At 49.2% G+C, this 20387-nt stretch overlaps 1 protein-coding gene across 2 annotated transcripts in view; it reads right to left on the minus strand.

Annotated features, from left to right (window-relative positions):
- UNC45B (unc-45 myosin chaperone B) overlaps positions 1-19330 on the minus strand; it is a 31642-nt gene extending 12312 nt beyond the window's left edge. Inside the window, exons 1-10 of one of the 2 annotated variants that reach the window (XM_043903030.1) lie at positions 19179-19330; positions 18331-18498; positions 17596-17632; positions 15358-15533; positions 13841-13930; positions 9987-10154; positions 8989-9157; positions 7006-7176; positions 4371-4542; positions 1145-1445 (exon numbers count right to left, since the gene is read on the minus strand). In XM_043903030.1, the coding sequence (XP_043758965.1) occupies positions 1145-1445; positions 4371-4542; positions 7006-7176; positions 8989-9157; positions 9987-10154; positions 13841-13930; positions 15358-15533; positions 17596-17632; positions 18331-18498 (1452 nt within the window). In that variant the 5' untranslated portion in view covers positions 19179-19330. Of the gene's footprint in view, positions 1-1144; positions 1446-4370; positions 4543-7005; positions 7177-8988; positions 9158-9986; positions 10155-13840; positions 13931-15357; positions 15534-17595; positions 17633-18330; positions 18575-19178 lie in introns of both variants that reach the window. The other variant, XM_043903031.1, reaches the window with a different exon arrangement.
- Positions 19331-20387: the final 1057 nt, after the last annotated feature.

A 20387-nucleotide genomic window follows, 5' to 3' on the forward strand; every position in this document is an offset into this window, starting at 1 on the left:
GGATATACCTCTCTGCATCCTACAGAATTCTGGTCAGGTGTCACCTCTCCCAAGATGCCTTCCCTGAGGCTTCCAGGTTAGGGTGGATGCCCACAAACCTGGAGGCTTTTACTCTACCCCTTGTCCCCTGCCCACTATTTTGTCCCCATAGGTGCTTCGTGTCATGTCGTTTTGAAAAATCAGCTAGGATAATATTAGTGTTAGTCGCTCAGTTGTGTCTGACTCTGCAACTCCATGAACTGTAGCCCACCAGGCTCCTCTGTTCATGGAATTCTCCAGGCAAGAATACTGGAGTGGGTAGCCATTCCCTACTCCAGGAGATATTCCTGACCCAGGGATCTAACCTGGGTCTCCTGCCTTGCAGGTAGATTCTTTACCATCTGAACCACTAGGGAAGCCCAAATACTAACACAACTGAAACCTCAGTGATAAAACTTATGGCACAAAAGCTGACCACGAAATCACTTTGGGGGGGGAAGATTCAGACGTGCACATTTTTACCCAGGAAAAATTGGACTCTTGCTGGGGGGAAAAAAAAAGTCTGTCTTCCATAAGAGAAAACTCACAATAGTAGAAGCTAAAATCCGTTTTTAAAAAAACTGATATAAACTAAAAAAGAAAAACAGATCAATGGCTCAAATCTTCACTGTAATTGTTGACAAGAAAAAGGTCAATGAAAGTGATTTCTATATAATGAAAATGGGGGAAAATGCAGTAGGTTTAACTGTGCTATATAGAAACCAAGTAAGGAAACTAACTGCGTTTTTGGAATCTGCACTGAAAGTACTTGCTGGACAAAAGCTCATCAGCATTTGAGTCGTTCAAAGGCATCGAGCAGGGACTTGTTGGTGATCCAATGGTTAAGACTCTGCTCCCAATACAGGGGGCATTTGATCCCTGTTGGGGGAACTAAGATCCTGCATACCCCGTGGTAAAAAAAAAAAAAAGGAGACAGTCATTATATAGCATGGTCTCCCATCCTGAATCCACATTCTCACAGTCTTCTGCTTATCACTCTGCTCTGCAGAGGCCTGTGGGTGGGTCTGGGTGCCTACAGCTTGGTTTCCTCAAAGACAGGGGCCAAATCCCATTCATTCCGGCATCCCTGGTACCTGGTGCGGTGTCTGGTACCCAGCCCACTCACCACCAGCGCACGGATCTTGATCTTCTCGTTTTTGGTGGTCTTGTAGATCTCTTTGAGCAGCGACACACCATTGGTGATGATGAAGGTGGCACGGCTGAGCTTGGTGGAGGCGTGGATGAGGGCCTCCACGGCCACCAGCTGGTCCGTCTCACGCTCTGAGCCGCACAGCGCCACCATCATCTCCATCACACCTTTCAGTCCCAGCAGCTGATTGCCCAGGTCAAAGGGGCCCTGCAGGATCCCCGACACTGTCTGGATGGCAATCACATTCTTGTCCATGTCCTGGGGGTCAAACGTGCCCCTAAAACAGAAGGCCAGTGTGGTCAGAGGAGTGGGAGATTTGGGGGCAGACAGGTTTGGTTGTGCATCCTAGATCCACAACTCATATGCTGTGTGGCCTAAGGCAAGTCACTGAACCTCTCTGAGCCTCAGCTTTTTGATTTGGAGACTGAGGACAGCACTACTACTTCTCAGAGTTATGATGAGGATAGATGACATAGTGGATGTGCCAGGCATTGTGTTCCTCAAGAATCCCACCCAGATGAGGACTGACACTCAGGACGTTTGTTAGGGAGCGATCTTGGGCTCAACACCTGTTGGAAAAGGGAAGAAATCAGGACAGGATGGAAGGAGGCGCTAGACTGTGATGCAGTCATGACAGAGCCTCAGCTTGCAAAGAGTTCCAGAGCTGAGAAACCATTCAAACTTGTTTCAAGTTGGAGTGAGGGATGAACCACGGGATGCTGGTTGCCCTGGGAAGGTGAATAGCTATCCCTTGCTGAACCAAGCCCCCAAAGAAAGGTGACAGGTGAGAGCTGTCAGCCAACAGGCTTCCCAGAAGCTGGGGTGTCTGGTGGGACAGGACAGCCGCCACCCCAGCACAACAGGGCTACCATGGTACCTGGCACACCAGCTGACTCCCCGATGTGGCTGAATCACAATGCAGCCTGGCCCAGTCGCTCCCCTGTCTGGTCCTAGCCTTTCCCCCGTTGAGTTAGGGGGAGGGGATGGACCAGAAAAGCTGGCAGGTTCTGTCTTGCTTTCAAAATCCACTATCATCGACTCTACAGAAAGATCTCTATCTGAGGACACCTGATCCGAGATCTGCCCAGGTTTGTTCGTTGTGGGGGATCAGGGCAGACCTACACAGTGCGAACGCAGAGGAGTACAAGTGAAAGAGAGCATGGCGCAAGAGTCTGAGGCCTGGGCTCTGGTCCCACATCTGCCTCTGGCTGGGTGAGTGGGTGGGTCCATCTGGGGGAGAGGGGCTGGCTTTGGGAGCTCCGAGAGCCCCTCCAGCCCAGACAATCTGTGCCCTGTGCTTCACCTCCCTTCTCAGTGCTGGGGAACCCAGAGCCTTTCCTGACTGTGGCCCCTGGGCCACAACTACTGAGCTGGTGCTCTAGAGCCTGAGAGCTGCAACTACTGAAGCCCTAGGGCCTAGAGCCTGTGCTCCGCAACGAGAAGCCCAGGCATCACAGCTAGAGAGTAGCCCACGCCTGCCAAAACTAGAGACAGCCCGCATGCAGCAGTGAAGAACCAGCGAAGCCATAAACAAATAAATTTAAAAAAAAATAATGATGAATTGAGGTCTGCCCTTTAAACCAATGCCAGGTGGTATCTGAACCTCCACCCAACCCCTGGCCCCCGGCAAAGCACCCCCCAGGGGTGGGAGGTGGCAGCCTCAGGCTCCACTTGTTGAAGGTGGTGGCCCCCCGACTCAGGGCCAGGTGACCACAGAGGCGGCATTCACAGGCAAACCTCTATCCAAACTTAACTGGCTGGAAGATAGTTACTGGAACTCGGTTTGGGCCTTCATGAAAGACTCAAGTTAGCTGAAAACACTGAAGCTGAGATAGAAAAAGACCATTGAGAAGCCCTGAGGAGCCTTAAAAGTGACTCTAAGTCGGGATCAGGAGAAACTATGGGATTGAGCCAACTTCGCTGGGACCCAAATAAAGGAAGCTGAGAATGTTTTTTACATTTTAAATTAGTTTTTTTTTTTCATTGTGTTAGAGACCTACGTGTTTCATAAAACCTAAACATACTCTCTGGCCCTTTATAGGAAAAGTCTGTCAACCCCTGGAATAGAGAAAGGAAAGCACAGTGAAGGCAGGGTTTCCACCCTCCCAAGACTCACCTAGTGCTTTTAAAACATGCAGCTTCCAGAGCCACAACCCAGACTACTGAGTCCCAGAAATCCAAATAATTTCCAAGCTTGAGGATTACTGGAGTAAAGGAAAAGAGAAGCCAGCTACCACGAGGAGAGATCCACACAGGGAAGAACCATGGCTCCACCCAAGGGTGAGCACCAAGGTGCCGGCCACATGAGCGCAGCATCTTGGTAGGTCTTCCAGCCCTGGTCCAGCTTTCGGATGACAGTAGCCCAGGCCAACATGTGACTAACTTGTAAACCCTAAAGCCAGAAACACCCAGCCGAACCTCTGCCAAATTGCTGTCCTATTGTGAGATAATAAATGATGCTTCTGTTTTAAGCTGCTAAACTTGACTAATATAGAACCCAACTGAAATGGCGCAGGACCCTATGGTCCTTTCCCACCATGTCCTCAGCCTGCCTTTGGTTTGTGGAGAAACTTTAGCCAAACAACAAATTTAATCAGAGAAATGGGAAAATGCAGAAACAAAGGAAAACAGTGAAATGAGACCAAATAATAATAGTTTAGTCATTAAGCTAAAGTCAAGGGCCTTTAGTTTCTCCTCAAGGGCCATAGATAAAATTCTGAGCCATATCCTGTGAGCTGTCTTATAGATACTGAAACCCTCGCCAGGTGGAAGAAGTCAATTATGTGATGACTGGACTGTGGCCATGATATATGGTGCCACAGTTCTCAGAACTCGCCTCAAAGAAATGGGAATAAACCGACCCTGGAACTAAAGACTAACTGGACTGAAAACAATCAAGACGATGCTGGTCAGACCACTGATGACCAATTTCAAGGCGACTGTCAAGAGCTGACTGTGCCGTTTCTGTGTGTAGCGCCCCTCCCTCCATCTATAAAAATTCTTGCCCACTGATTGTCTGCAGGGTGGGGGCCGGGGGAGGGGTCAGCCTTTGGACAGGAGTCCGCCCTCCCCTCCACCCCCGGGTTGCCGGCCTCTGAAATAAAGCAAGCTTTCCTTTCCACCAGCCTTGCCTCTTTATTGGCTTTCGAGAGGCAAGCAGCCAGACCCCCCACTCGGTTACACGAGCCTCCGGGAAACTCACGTGATATACTCCTCGCAGATCTTGCGGAAGTGATCGCGCTCGGGGTCACAGCGCAGGTCGTCGTAGAGCTTGTTGATGAGGATCGAGGCCAGCATGCGGGTGTTGTCGGTCAGGGGCAGGCAGGACGGCAGATCTGGGACCTGCCCCACCACCTTCAGGATCTTCCTTAGGCCTGCAGGACGGCCGGCAGCAAGTCTAAGATGCCGGCCAGGCCCCGCCCTTACAAATGCCCCTCCTCGCCCAGCTCTCTGCAGCCCGCCTTTAGGCAGCACGCGGCTCAGCCAGCATGAAGGGCACTGGGATGCAGCCTAGAAACCCAGACTCACACCTGCCTCTGCCCCTAGCTGAGCCATTCGCTTCCGTCGTGGGCCTCATTCTCACATTTACACAGTCAAGACTAGTTGAGCTCAGAGGACTCTACAAGGCATCACCGACTCGATGGACATGAGTTTGAGCAAGCTCCGGGAGTTGGTGATGGACCGGAAGTCTGGCGTGCTGCAGTCCACCGGGTCACAGAGTCGGACACGATTGAGAGACTGAACTGCCTGACCAGTGCTAACGTTCTGTAGGTTGATGCATAATCTTCCTCAAATACTGTTTTATAGTCTCTTTTCCCCAGGATTCAGTTTCTTTTTTTTTTTTTGTAAAATGGAAATGATACTACCTACCTCATAAAGTTTGAGGATTCACCAAGATAAAGCACGGAAACATTAGCCTAGTGCTGATCTAGACACATCATGACACTAAATATTTATTAATTATTCAGCAAATAGGATATTCACCATTATGGTTATTATCCCTTCTCCTGTTGAAGAATCTCCAAGGGCTTCCTACTACCCACCTGGCTAATTCAGCCATTACATATTTGTTGAATAAAAGAATGAATGAGTAAACGGGGTGCTAACTACCAAAATAAAGGACAACCCTGATGCCAAAAAGCTCACAATACAATAGAGAAGACAGATGTATAAAGATTACAATAAGGTAATCTTACTGTGTGCCAAGAGCTTTCTACACGCTATCTCATTTAATCCTAACACTGACCCTACTGGTGAGTAGAAATTACTATTGCCATTGTTCAAAGCAGAAAACCAAGACATGGAGAAGTCAAGTAACTTGCTCAAGATCACAAGGCTGGCAAGTGACATAGCAGGGACCCTCCCTGTCTGATTTCAAAGACCATGATGTTAACTGTGAGGCTACACTGCCTCGGGGACAATAGCTTGATTTCAGAGCCAAGTTGTAGTGGTGGCTAGGAGCTGATCAGACCTAGGGTGGCACAGGTTAAGAGGGAGGGGGGACATTCCAGGTAAACGTTGCGAGGCATGATACTCTGGATCAGGGCCGGGGGCGATTAAAAGTGCCTGGCAGTAAATTTTGTGCTGTGTATTTTAGCACACCAACACAAAAGCACTGGCAAGACTGAAGAGTCATTGGAAGGTGCCTGATGAACCAACCCCACCTCCCAGCCTGGCTCTCCAAAGCCTTCATCATATGCACCTGATCCACCTACCCAGCCTCATCTCTTAGCTTTCCCTTCACTCTGCCCTCATCTTGAGCATCTCATTTCTCTTCTGCTGGAACACCCTGGACCTCCCCTTTGTCCATGTCTGCCCCTCCCTGAGCCCAGAAACTCAATTCAGCCTTGACATCCTGATGACTCCCCCTACCCAAGTCCCCCAGCCCAGTTTTCACAACAAACAACTTCCACATTGCAGCTTTTCACCAGACACCTAGATTTTAAAGTCTATGCCATTTTTACCTAAATGCTATTCATTTCGGTGCCTAGAATAACAGATACTGTTCCTCACCCACTCTATCCCATAAACCGTGTTGTTCGGCCTAGATCCTAGTGCAGAGAGAAGTCTATTGTCAATGCCCAGCCTTTGTGATATACGCAAAGAAGTCCAGAACTAGGGCGGGGAGGGAGGGGAGTGTTGAGTGGAGGAGGCTTAAGCACTAGAGGAATATGTTCAAGTCTAAGCACCTGCACATGAACTTTGCTGAGATCTGCGAAAACCAAACAAGAGAAGTGCTGTATCAAAACAGAATAAAGGTCAAGCTGATAAAAGCTGGCCTGAACATTTTAGAAAAGGTATGGTCTAAATGTCATGATACCTGTGGGAGAATTTATCACAACAGATCATAAAGCCGTAAGTATGATTCCTGAACAATTGAAAGTGACTTAGGGCATCTCCAGGGGTGACGCCCTGGAGCTGACAAATTTAATGGATGTTTTCTGGAGCACTGTTACTGGTCTTTGTACAAAGTACACTGAAGTCATTGCTCCCTTCTGGAAGGCCTGCATTTTACCAGTGTGAGACTTCAGCAATGTTACTCCCATTGGTGGAGTTTTGTTTGGATTTTTTGGTTTGCCTCACTTGTCAGCAAACTCCGCCCAGATGTTTTTGACTGTGTTGTGTGCGTTCAGACTCTGAATTCAGAGCCTGGACCTACACCTTCACCAGTCCACTGGAGGGTCCTAACATGCTAATGTCTTTTCCTGGCTTTTCAGTTGGGAATGAAGACCTCTCCCAGACAAGAGCCACACTCCTTCTGCCTTCTGCTTGTTGCCTGGTACCATGGTGCCCACTGGAAAGGCTGGCGTGAGCCCCGGACCCTCCCACCTCCTCACCGTTATCAACCACATAGATGGTGCGGGAGTTATCGTGAATGGCGAGATCCTTCCTGGGGACGTTCTTGTTGAGCAGGTTCAGGGCCTGATCCCTGCCCTGGCCCGACACCTTCTTACTGACCAGCATGTCAAGCAGGTGGTTGGTGATCTGCTTCAGGTCCTTCTTGGAGTCTGAGGAAGAAGAGGACAGGGGTGAATGGAGAGGACTACGGTGTCTGAGGTATACAGGACCCAGGATGGCTGGGACTTCTGGAAGGACTCTGGAAATATCTAATCCACTGCTTCCCAGATCTTGGAATTTCCCAGGAGAGCATCCTGTCTCATTCAAAGAAGGGAGGGAGACTTCTAGACAACACCCCCAAGGGTGATCAGAAAGGGGGCGGCAGAGGATGAGGTGGTTGAATGGCATCACCAACTCAATGGACATGAATCTGAGCAAACTCCAGGAGATAGTGAAGGACAGGGAAGCCTGGCGTGCTGCAGTCCATGGGGTCACAAAGAGTCAGACATGACTTAGTGGCTGAATAACAGCAACATCCAAGTTGAATTCCAATGTCATTAAATAGATATTTATATGAATGGATAGGGGGGGAAAAAGACTGGAAAAGGACTTCCCAGGTGGTACAGTGGGTGGGAATCTGCCTGCCAATGCAGGGGACACAGGTTCGATCCAGACATCTTACTGGGAAGGTCTGGGAAGATCCCACATGCTGAGAGCAACTAAGCCCGTGCACCACAGTTATTGCCCCCCCAGTCTAGAGCCCCCCCCTCCTAGAGCCTGTGCAACAAGGGAAGCCACTACACCACAACGAAGAGCAGCCCCATGCACCACACCTAGAGAAAGCCCATGCACAGCAGTGAAGATCCAGTGCAACCAAAAATAAAATTAAGTAATTAGTTAGTGTGAAAAAATGAGTTTTCAGAAAAAGAAAAAAGACTGGAAACTTTCCCATGGCAGTGATCATAGTCGTTATCTGGAGGGATATTTTCAGGTCGTTGGGGCTTTTGTTTCATCTTTACGTATTTCTAAAATTTTCCAAGTTTCTCTAATAAGCCTCTGTTACTTTTTTAAAAACTATTTTATTTATTTATTTTTGGCTGGGCTAGGTGTTCGTTGCTGCGTGAGCTTTTCTCTAGTTGCGGTGGATGGGGGCTACTCTATAGCTGCCAGGTGCAGGCTTTTCTTTGCAGTGGCTTCTCTTGTTGCAGAGCTCAGCCTCTAGGGTGTAGAGGCTTCAGCTGATGCGGCGCCCCGGCTCTAAAGCACAGGCTCAATAGTTGCTCCGAGGCGTGTGGGATCTTCCTGGATCAGGGATCAAACCCATGTCTCCTGCACTGGCAGGTGGGATCTTTACCACTGAACCACCAGTTACTTTTTAAAACTTTTTTCATCTTGCAAAACTGAAATTCCCGTTAAACAACTCATTTCCTCCTCCCCCCGATCCTGGCAACCACCTTGCACCTTTCTGTTTCTATGAGCTTGACTGTTTTAGAAAACACAAGGAATTCCTTGGTGGTCCACTGGGTAGGACTCTATGCGTCCACTGCAGGGGGCACGGGTTTGATTCCTAGTCAGGAAACTAAGGTCTGGAGCTGAAAGGAGAACGAAGAAGCCTCATATATGTGGCATATACAGTATTCGTGTTTTTGTGACTGGGTTATTCACTTAACATAAGGTCCTCAAGGTTCATCCATGTTGTAGCCTGTGTCAGAATTTCCTGCCTTTTTAAGGCTGAACAATATTCCATTGTAGAGACAGACACCACGTTTTATTTCTCCATTCATCCATAGATGGGCACTTGAGTTGCTTCCAACATTTTTGCTCTCGTAAATGTGACTGTGCCTCTGTTATTTTTATAGTCAAAAAATAAACGGAAAAATATAACCGGGCCACCTCCATGTACGCGAATGCTCAGTCTGAGGTAGTAACTTGCACTTCCTTGCCCCCACCCCCCCAAACCAAAGTTGAAAACCATCTCCTACCCAGAACCAGGGCCTCTTCCTTCCCCCGAGGCTCCTGTTTGTCCTCCCCAGACAGAGCGTCGATGATGGCCTGGAGCAGGTTGCAGACGGCCAGAGACATCTCCTCGTTCTCAACGGCCATGAGGCTGCAGATTCGGTCTATCCGGACTGCGTGGAGGATTGCTGTGGCCTAGACACCCCCAGTGAGAAGCACATGGTCAGCTGGCTGCCCCTCCCTTCCAACTGTCGTGCAGGTTAGGGAGCGGGTGAGGGCTGCCCCATGCAGTCGGGACAGAAGCCCAGGCAGCCGCTGTCTCATGGGGCCTGTGGCCCCGGGCAAGCCCCGGACTCAAGCCATGCCCCTTTCCAGAGGGCTAGAGCTGCGCCCTCCAGTACGGTGGCCTCTCGCCCCAGGGGAGGCTCTGAACGTGTGTAACACAGCAAATTCACACTGAGATGGGCTGTGTGTGTAAAACACACACTGGGTTTTCAAGACTTAGTATGAAAAACCATGAACTGTCACAGCCATTGCATTCAGCTTTTCCTCAGAAACCACTTTCAATAAACTTATCTTTGTTTGAGTGTGAAAATGTTAGTCACTCAGTCATGTCCGACTCTGCGACCCCATGGACTGTATAGCCCACCAGGCCCCTCTGTCTATGGAATTCTCCAGGCAAGAATACTGGAGTGGGTAGCCATTCTGTTTTCCAGGGGATCTTCCCAACTTGGGGATCGAGCTTGGGTTGCCTGCATTGCAGGCAGATTCCTTACCATCTGAGCCACCAGGGAAGCCCTTATTCTTTGTTTAGTAAGACCCATTCTCAGCTCAAAGAAACAAACCAGAGAATCAGTCTCCGTTGAATCTGGGACCACACAACCAAGGTTGAGGGGGGCCGCTTTAGATGTCATATCAGGGTCATATCAGGGTCTATCCACGCCAGCCATGCCCAGCCCACAAGTCAACGCCCTGTCCTCAGACTGGCAGCCCTTTGCTCCACGAACCCCGCCCCTGCCCTCACCCTAGCTCGGTGGCTACTGCACATGCCCGACAGTGTCCGCACTGCAGCCAGCATCAGCTCAGGCCTCTTCGTGTCCAAAAGCTGCATCAGCAGGGCCACGCCGTTGTTCTGGAAGATCCTCTCCGCCCCCGCTTCCTCACGGCCGAGGACAATGAGGTTGTTGGCGGCCTGAAGGAGCAAAGGTAGCAACGAAGGTCAGGGGTGAAGTCTGGCTCCTGAGGCCTTGACTGTGAGCCAAGTGCAGGGGCTGGGGCAAGGAACGAGTCTTCAAAACTTCTTTATATTCTTTTGCCCTATAGCCCTGCTCCTGGGAATGTAGCCCAAGAACATAATTCAGAACAAGAAACAAAGTAACTTGCAATAAAGACCAGCTGGATGAAAATACATTGCAGCCATTAAAGACATAAATGAAACGACTCAGAGGCAACTTGGAAAAAGCATGGGTTTGCAGAAACAGAATTACAGGTTCACTCTGATGGCACTTATGGTAAAACAAAACTGTGCGTATTTGCTTGTGGATAAGGACTTTTAAAAGGTAGGAAAGGGTGGTCCAGTGGTGATGACTCCACTTTCCAATCCTTGGGAGGGGAACTAAGATCCCACAGTACCCCTAACCCTGGTTGGGGAACTAAGATTGCGCATGCCGAGGAACAACTGAGCCTGTGAACCACAACAAAAGGTCCCACAGGCCGCAACAAAGACCCAACACAACCATATAAAAATGTTTTTAGAGAAGAGTAGGGAAATGTTAAATTAATTCATCAAGGAGGCCATTAGTCTGAGGTGGCTTCAGTGCCTAAGCAACTAAGTAAGAAAACCCAAACCACACTTTGCTGTCCAACAGAAATTAACACAACCTTGTAAATCAACTATACTTCAATTTAAAAACAAAACAACTACAATGAAAAAACCCAAACCCTATATTGTCTCAAGGTTAAGAAGGACAACCAATCACAAATAGCTAACGAGCCTTTCCCAAATAATGCCAACTGCTCAAGCTATAGCCTGGGCTTCCCAGGTGGCCCTAGGGGTAAAGAATCCGCCTGTTAAAGCAGGAGACACAAGAGATGTCAGTTCGATCCCTGGGTCAGGAAGATGCCCTGGAGAAGGAAATGGTAACCCACTCCAAGTATTCTTGCCTGGAGAATTCCATGGACAGAGGAGTCTGGCAGACTGCAGTCCAGGGGGTTGCAAAGAGTTCGACACGACTAGGCATGCACACTTTTAAGCTACAGCCAATAAAATAATTCCCTTGCTTTGCTTCCACCTCTTTTCTGGTTTTGTTTGTTTTGTTTTGTTTATATATTTGCAGCACGTGGACTCAGGAGTTGCTGCACTCGGCCTTAGTTGCCCCACAACATGTGGGATCTTAGTTCCCGACCAGGGATCATACTGACATCCCCTGCATTGGCAAGAGGATTCTTAACCACGGAACCACCAGGGAAGTCACACACCTCTTTTCGATAAAAGCCTTTTCCCTAGCTCTTGCTGGTGGAATACTCTCGACCACTTCTGGTTTACGCTACCCAGTTCAAACAAATTTTGCTCAAACTCTTAGAGTTTTTAATATGTCTTAGTTTATCTTGTAACAGAATTGGTTTTTACATTGGGGATTCTTTTCCATTAAACATGTTCCTTGAATATGGTTTTGGCATCTTTATTGTTCAAGAAAATCTGAAGTTGCAGGAGGTTCTCAGGAAGATTGAAGGTTGTGATGGACAGAGAACGCTAGATGGGATTTGAAAGCCCTGGGTGATGGTTCTGCCACATGCTAGCCACATGACCTTGGGCAAGGAATAGCATTCTCTGGGTCTCAGATCCCTGTCTGTAAAGATAGACAGTTGAGCTGCATTTTCAAGTCTCTTCCCACCCTGGGGACAGATATACATATACATATATATAGGATATAGATATAAGATATTCTGTATATGTGTGTGTGTGTGTGTGTGTGTGAGTGAGTCCTCAGGGTCTCTCTCTCTCTCTCTATATATATATATATATATATGTATATGTATATGTATATAAAGGATATCCTGAATATTCATTGGAAGGACTGATAACTGAAGCTGAAGCTCCAATACTCTGGCCACCTGATGCGAAGAATTGACTCCCTGGAAAAGACCCCGATGCTGGGAAAGATTGAAGGCAGGAGGAAAAGGAGATGACAGAGGATGAGATGGTTGGATGGCATCACCAACTCAATGGACATGAGTTTGTGTAAGCTCCGGGAGTTGGTGATGGTCAGGGAGGCCTGGTGTGCTGCAGTCCATGGGGGTGGTAAAGAGTTGGACACGACTGAGTGACTGAACTGAACTGAACTGAGGATATAAAAGGATATAAAGCCTTCCACCTTGAGGATGCATTCATAGTCATCCCTCAGTATCCACAGGCGATTTTTTCCAGGACCCTGGTGGATAACAAAATCCACGGATGCTCAAGTCCCTTACATCAAATGACGTAGTACAGTTGACCCTCCTAACTGCAGGCAACCAACTGTGTGTTGAAATCCCTTAAAAGGCCCCAGATCTGGAGAGAAGGGCTTGAGCAGGACCTGAGACCCTGAGATTGGAAAAAGAATTCATGAAGCAAGAAAAGGAGGAGGTGGGCAAACAGGTGGAGAGTAAGAGGTTGGTGCGCAAGCTTAGTTGTGTCTGACTCTGCTACCCCATGGACTGTGCCGGCCAGGCTCCTCTGTTCACGGGATTTTCCAGGCAAGTACACTGGAGTGGGGTAACCACTCCCTTCTCCAGGGATCTTCCTGACCCAGAGACTGAACCCCCTTCTCCTGCATTGCTGGCAGATGCTTTACCTTCTGAGCCACCAGGGAACCCCCCAAGAGGCTGGGGAGGAGGCTGATTAAAGAATTCCAGGCAAGCATGAGCAGAACCATCATCGCTCTATCAGTCAAGGGCTTTGTACTCTTCAGAGTACTCTTCAGAGTACAAAGTACTGCTTTTATATATATAACAACTCATCAAGTCCTTATAAGAGTTTGTTATAAAAGATACTTGCATATTTAAAAAAATTTTTTTTACCGCATCCGCCACATGTGGGATCTTAGTTCCTTAACCAGGAATCAACCCCAAATTGCCTGCATTGGAAGGCGGAGTCTTAACCACTGGATCACTAAGGAAGCCCCAATATTTGCATATTATATGATTACTGATCATAAAACTAATAAAAATTCCCCATGCATCTTCTGTTAAATTCTTATATTCAGATATTCATTTTTTTTCCCTCTGAAGGAGGAAAAAAGAAACATTTAAAAATGCAGCAAATTTGGTTAAGAAGATGGTATTAGGAATAAACATCTTCACAATTCAGAATGATGCTGCAATATTTTGAAATGGAATAAAGCATTATTTTGACGTGTCACTGTTTCTCAGGCCCAAAACCAGAGTGAGGCAAGTAAGACACTCGCCTTGGGTGCAGATTTTACGGGGTACAAAAAAACTTCTGTAATCAAGATAAATGGTATTGAATGCAATGTTTTAAAATATCAAAATCTATGCACTGCAAAAAACAATACATGAAGAACAAAATGCCAGAAATGTAAAGACAGGATTCAACCCTCATTGTTCTCATTGTTGAGCATGACTCAACATGAGCACCCCTTGTGTTGAGCATGACTCTCCTCGTGGTTCTCACCCTAATCCTGGCCCTTCTTAAAGTTCACGCTGTTTCCTAAAGAGCTTAACGTTTGGCCCATCTTTGTCTCCTTTCTCCCAGGAGCCGCCCACCGGCACGAGACGGGGGCGTTACCGTCCGGACACAGGGGCGGAGCCGCAGAAGAAGCAGTTATCTGCGCGCCCCTAGAGCGCCCTCTTCTGGTTCGCTGCTTGCCCAGCACTTACCTTCTCCAGTTTATCCGCTTCACTGTTCCTGTCCAGGAGAATCTCAAACATCGTCTGAACCCTCGAGTCAGTGGAGAACTGCACCCGGAGCTGAGGAGAGAGGAGGGAGTGGAGAAGAAGGCAGGCGGACATCCCCATCATTTCAGACAGCTCCACTTAAAGGTCATCTCAGTTAACACTAGGGTATACTCTTTCTGCCTGCCTCCATCACTCGCTCATCCAACAAACATCTACTGAACTACTACTGCGGGTCAGATGCTGGCAGATGCTAGGGATAGAACGGGAGGACAAAATCAAATCCTTGCTCCATAAAGCTTACACTTTACATTCGAGGTCCCATTTAGTCTTAACAAGGCAAGTCTTGGAAGACGAAAAGATCATCACCCCAATTTTGCAGCCTCGCTGTTAGACGTTTAAATATGGGCTAAAACAGGAATGTATCTCCAGGGTCAGAAACATGAAGCAGCTTTCAAGTACCTCTTGAAATAAATATAAACCATTTTTTCCTTCTTTATTCCTTTTTAAATATTCATTCATTCATTCACTTGGTTGTGCCCAGGTCGTCGTAGCAGCAGCACACAAGATCTTTAGTTGCAGCATGTGCGATCCAGGTCCCTGACCTGGGATCGAACCCAGGCCCCCTGGATTGGGACCACAGAGTCTTAGCCATTGGACCACCAGCGAAGTCCCTAAATGATTATTTTGGAATGTCTCATCCCTCACTCTCCCAATCCCAGTCCCAACCCCACTGCTCTGAAGCTTTGTTCTGCTGGGCTACAGTGCCACCTATTTCCATCCTGAGGTCATTTCCTTTCAGGAAGTCGCTCATTCACCACCCCTTCTCTGGTCACTGGTTGGTCTGTATTTTGACAGCCCTTGAGTCTGCACTCTGGACAGTACACTGTGGTCCCTCCATGGGGCTGCCCCAGGCATCCAGAAGTCCCTGTGACCTGGAGCAAGGAGATGCGTGATCAAGTTACCCTTCTGCTCTCACAGTGGGGAACTGACACCCCAGTGCGTCCCTCAGAAAACTGGTAGCTAAGTGAGGACAGAGGGCGCAGGACTCCTCATCTCTGGTCCCAGTTCCCTGAGCCCGCTCCATTTTCCTAGAAAAGATTCCCTGTTCCTGCTGGTTCCTGGCTCTCCTGCATCCCCCCAGCAACATCCTCCCCCCAGTTCCCAGGTTTCTCATGCTGCCTTGGTCCTCCTAGAAAGAGAGGAAGATCATAGTGAAGACGTACTAAGTTGTGATTTTTTTTTAAGCCTCCATCTGGAATTGAAAAGACTGGTATGCTAGTCCTGTCTGGCTTGTACCCTTGAACAAGCATCACGGCATCTCTGATCACTCTGATCACAGATAGGTGCATCTGCCCGGCTGTTCTGTGCCACGTGACCACTCCATCCAAGGGAGTGGCGGTAGGCCAGCCCTGGTGTCCCGCCGCCCTAACGGGTCCCTACTAGGAATGGGGAGAGGTGGCCGAGGCTTGCGGGAAGGCCTCCTTCCGGGTCCAGCCCACCTTCTCCTGGATGCTGGTGTTGAGTCTCCTCAGTGTCTCCTGGAAGCTCTGGTTCTGTGGCTCCAGGGTGGCACAGCGCTGCACGTCCTTGAAGGCCTGGTCCAGCTTGCCCAGGTGCTCCAATGCCTGGCATCGCCGGTACAGAGCCTTGATGTCCGAGGAGTTGATATCAATGGCTAGTGAGGGACGTAGGCAGAGTCTCAGGGCGCCGGGCAGCAGACCACCTTCCCTCCTCCCCCACCACTGCCCCCAACTCCAGGGCTTCCAACTCTCCCTTGGAGAGTGTGCATCCTTATAGACCAGCTTTGTGGAAGGCAATTTTTCCACGGACTGTAAGTGGAGTGTGGTTTGGGGATGATTCAAGTGCATTACATCTGTTGTGCACTTTATTTCTATTATTAGGACATCAGTTCCACCTCAGATCATCAGGCATTAGATCCCAGAGATTGGGAAGCCCTGTGGTAGACCATCTGGTCCTAGGCTCCCCTTAGTTAGGGAGGTGGTAAGAATCACTGTCTCAAGGTCGGAAGGGAGCTTAAGGCTCATCTTGTCCAATTCCTGACTCACCAGTCTCGGCTCCTTGATCCCGGCCAAGTACTAATCCAGTTGGTGCTTACATACCTCCAGCTGTGGGGAGCACCTTCCATCTCAAGGCAGACAGCTCCTTCAGAAAGCCCTTCCCTCCTCCAACTTGAAATCTATCTCCCTGTAACTTTGCCCTTTTGTCTTAAGTCCAGTCCTGGAAACTGTGAGATGAAATCCAATACTTCTTCCTTGTGACCAGCCTTTCAGGAATTTGAAAGCAGCTCCCCATCCCACCTGGGAGTTCCTTCTCTGAGCTAAATATTGCCACTTTTCTGCTTTTCATAGGTTGTGTTTCCAGTTCCTTCTCCAGCTAAGTCCTTCCCTTCTAAACTCACTCCAGACTATCTCTGTCTCTCCTTAAAAATTAGTGACTTGCTACAAGCAATAAATGCTGGAGAGGGTGTGGAGAAAAAGGAACCCTCTTACACTGTTGGTGGGAATGCAAACTAGTACAGCCACTATGGAGAACAGTGTGGAGATTTCTCAAAAAACTGGAAATAGAACTGCCGTATGACCCAGCAATCCCACTCCTGGGCATACACACCGAGGAAACCAGATCTGAAAGAGACACGTGCACCCCAATGTTCATCGCAGCACTGTTTATAATAGCCAGGACATGGAAGCAACCTAGATGCCCATCAGCAGATGAATGGATAAGGAAGCTGTGGTACATATACACCATGGAATATTACTCAGCCATTAAAAAGAATTCATTTGAATCAGTTCTAATGAGATGGATGAAACTGGAGCCCATTATACAGAGTGAAGTAAGCCAGAAAGATAAAGAACATTACAGCATACTAACACATATATATGGAATTTAGAAAGATGGTAATGATAACCCTATATGCAAAACAGAAAAAGAGACACAGATGTACAGAACAGACTTTTGAACTCTGTGGGAGAAGGCGAGGGTGGGATGTTCCGAGAGAACAGCATCGAAACATGTATATTATCTATGGTGAAACAGATCACCAGCCCAGGTTGGATGCATGAGACAAGTGCTCGGGCCTGGTACACTGGGAAGACCTGGAGGGATCGGGTGGAGAGGGAGGTGGGAGGGGGGATCGGGATGGGGAATACATGTAAATCCCTGGCTGATTCATGTCAATGTATGACAAAACCCACTACAATATTGTAAAGTAATTAGCCTCCAACTAATAAAAATAAATGAAAAAAAAAAAGCCAAGACAGACCTATGCAGAGAACCCCCTTCATTCTGCATATTATAACCCTAAAAATGCAGCCGGAAATCGTCCCATTTTGATCATGCTCTTACATAAGCTCTCTCAGACCTTGAGGCACTCCGAAACCAGTGCTGATTTGTGTTTCTTTCTCCTAGTGTCCGTGGAATAAACCCATGAACACATCCTAGCCTCCAACAAAGTGCCTATGTCCTCGCTGTGACAAAAGGATTTCCAGGAGCATTCTTCTAAGAAAAGAAGCCACCCCAGCATATCTAACGTGTAAAAATGTGACTTAGGGATGGCTTTCCTGGAGCATTCCATTCACACAAGGATGGTCCATCTGAAGCTCTGCCTACAACATCCAGGATGGCATTTATACAATCTGTGAGTGTCAAGAGCCTCTTAGACTAAACAGGGATGCCAAGGGGGGTCGTGGAGGGCAAGGTCAGAGCAAGGGGGGGCTCACCTCTCGAGGCATCAGAAGCCGCCTGAACATAGCTCTCCTGAGGAATGGGGAAGGAGAAAACTTGGTTAATGCGGACCCAACACAGAGACAGCCAGAGAGGGTCCTGAGGTGAGGAGACAGGGCTTGCTGGCCGCTGTCACTGTCAGAGGCCAGAAGCTCCTTGCTGAGCATGGGAAAGTGGACAAGATTCAGGCACATTCATGCTTGAACCTGGCTCTGCTGCTGACTGAGGAGGGCGTGGCTACCCACTCCAAGGTTCTTGCCTGTAGAATCCCATGGACAGAGGAGCCTGGAGGGCTATCGTCCGTGGGGTCGCAAAGAGTCACACACGACTCAAGTGATTTAGCATGTACACACTGCTGCTAACTACCTAGAGCTCTTGGGGAAGTTATTGAGCCCTCCTCTTGAGTCTTGAGCTTCCTATCTGCAATATGGGTACAAGAGTAGTGGCAACCTCGTGGTCTGTGGTTAAGATGCCATGAAATAAGCTCTGAAAAGCCCCTGTCCTGATGCCAGTTTCCACGAGGCTGCTTCCCATGGGATAAGAACTGTCTCCGTGGATGACTTCCCCGTTTGCCAGAGGAGTGGGTCAGGCGATGGGTACCAGAAAGCAGGGGGAGGCGCCCTGCTCCAATCTGAGGGTTCCAGGAGAGGGTGTGACTGTCGGGAGGAGGGAACTGCCCCTCACCTGCATCCCAGTTCAGCCCTCAGTTCCCACCCCTCTCCATCCCAGACCGTTTTCAGGCCACAGGCCGCCCGGTTCCGATAGAGCGTGGCCAGCAGGGCCTTATCCTTGGTCAGCTTCAGGGCCTGGCTGTAGCTCTTGGTGGCGGCCTTGTAGTCCTGGAGCTGGAAATGCTGGTTCCCTTCCTCCTTCAGCTGCATCGCTTCTGCCTCGGCCATCTGTCGGGACAGGAGAGCTCCCTCCAGACCCGGGGCTGGGCTCCTGGTCTGAGGTCTGGAGCTCCGGGGTCCCCACCTACCAGGATGGATGGGGAGGATGCTACCTGGGAGGGAGGGAACCAGAGGGACCCACCCCTCAACCCCCGCCAATCCACTGCCCAGGAGGACATCACAGCGTCTGCTAAGAGTGGGGCCCAAGTTGAGAGGGGTCTCAGCATCTCTGTTCCTAGGGAACTCTGCTCAGTATTATGTAACAACCTAAACGGGAAAAGAATTTGAAAAAGAAGGGGTTTCCCTGGCAGTCTAGTGGCTAAGATTCCATGCTTCCAATGCAGGGGGCCTGGGTTCCACCCCTGGTCAGGCAGCTAGATCCCACTTGTTGCAACTAAGACCTGGTGTGGCTAAATAATTAAATAAATAAAAATACATAATTTTTTTTAAAAAAAGAATAGATATATGTATAACTGAATCACTTGGTACACCTGAAGTTAACGCAAAATTGTTAACTATACTCTGACTTTTTTTTTTTAAAGAAGAGTCCCTGTTCCTCCCTCTATCTCCCTCCCAGCAGGATGGGCAAAGCCACCACACCAAGGGCCTGAATTCTCATTGCAGGCCTTAAAATGCCTGGGTTCCGCCTTCCCCCTCCCCAGTCCCAGGAACACTCCGGGCCAGCTCACTTTCTCTCAAGGACAATGTTCTCAGTCCGTCCTCCTGGGGTGCGGCTCCTCTGTGTGTGAACCCCCAGCCGGCCAGCGTCAGTCTGCCCCTCCCAGCCCCCACCCAGGAGACTTTATCACCCCAGCCAGTGGCTCCGGACCATATTTGGCCACAGGGGCAGGTGCCCCTGGCGTCTGTCAGAGATACTCCGGGACCTCCCCCTCCCCAGACTGGACGGTCATTACCACGTGGAGGTTCCAAGGAACCTCTGCCCCCGCATCCCACTCAGGGCCAGTCCTGGGGGCACAGGTGCTCCTAACCCCCCAAAGAATGATAGATCCAGAGGAACGGGAGCACCCCCAGCAGACCCCCGCTCCCTAGGCACAGCTCGGATGCCCCTTCTCCACCTCCCTCCCAGATAAACAACCTCCTCTCCCCTCCCCCCACCCCTGCTATTTTGGGAGCAGAGTGACAGCTGAGGGGCTGGCAGGCTTCGACACGCGCAGAGCAGCTGCCCAGGTCCCAGGCCAGCTGGAGACTTCCAGAAGCGCCCTTCTGGAGGGAGGAGGGAAGAGGAGGGAGGGAGGAAGTTTCCTTCCCCTCTCCCCCTTGTCCACAACTCCCCTGCCACTTCCACCCATTGAAAACGGCCTTGTTTTTCAGAAAGATCCATGGACCTTTTGTCTCACTTGAGTGGAAGTGGGTGGTTTGTTCCACTCTGCGCATCTTCTGCGGCTCTTCCCTGTCTGTATGGAGGGTCTGTATTTGGCATCCCTCCCCGCCCCCAGGCTAGGAGCCCCCTGAGGATGGGCTCTGTATGTCCCCCACCGGACTGAATCTTCTCCTGCAGAATCCCAGGCAGCCTGGGAATTCCCTGCGACCCAGAACTGTGCCCCCCTACCTGACCCCTCATCAGAGAAGGCAGGGGGGTGGGGGGGGTGGGGTCTTCCTTGGACGAGAACTGTATATTCACTAAAAATTGTGAATCACTGTGTTGCACACCCGACACTTATACAATATTGTAAATCAACTCTACTGTGATGTTAAAATTTTAATTAAATTAAAAATTCTTAATTAAAAAAAAACACACTATGTACTTGCCACCAGAGAGGGTCTCCCCTGGGACAGGAATTGTTTTTCCTTTTTCAACTGAGGGTTCCTAAGACAAATTTATGAGGTTGTCCCCCACTTGGATATAGAATTCTCCCAGCTTTCTGTGTCTCTGAGAC

The sequence above is a fragment of the Cervus elaphus genome, chromosome 5, assembly GCF_910594005.1.
Source record: "Cervus elaphus chromosome 5, mCerEla1.1, whole genome shotgun sequence".
Taxonomy (NCBI): domain Eukaryota; kingdom Metazoa; phylum Chordata; class Mammalia; order Artiodactyla; family Cervidae; genus Cervus; species Cervus elaphus.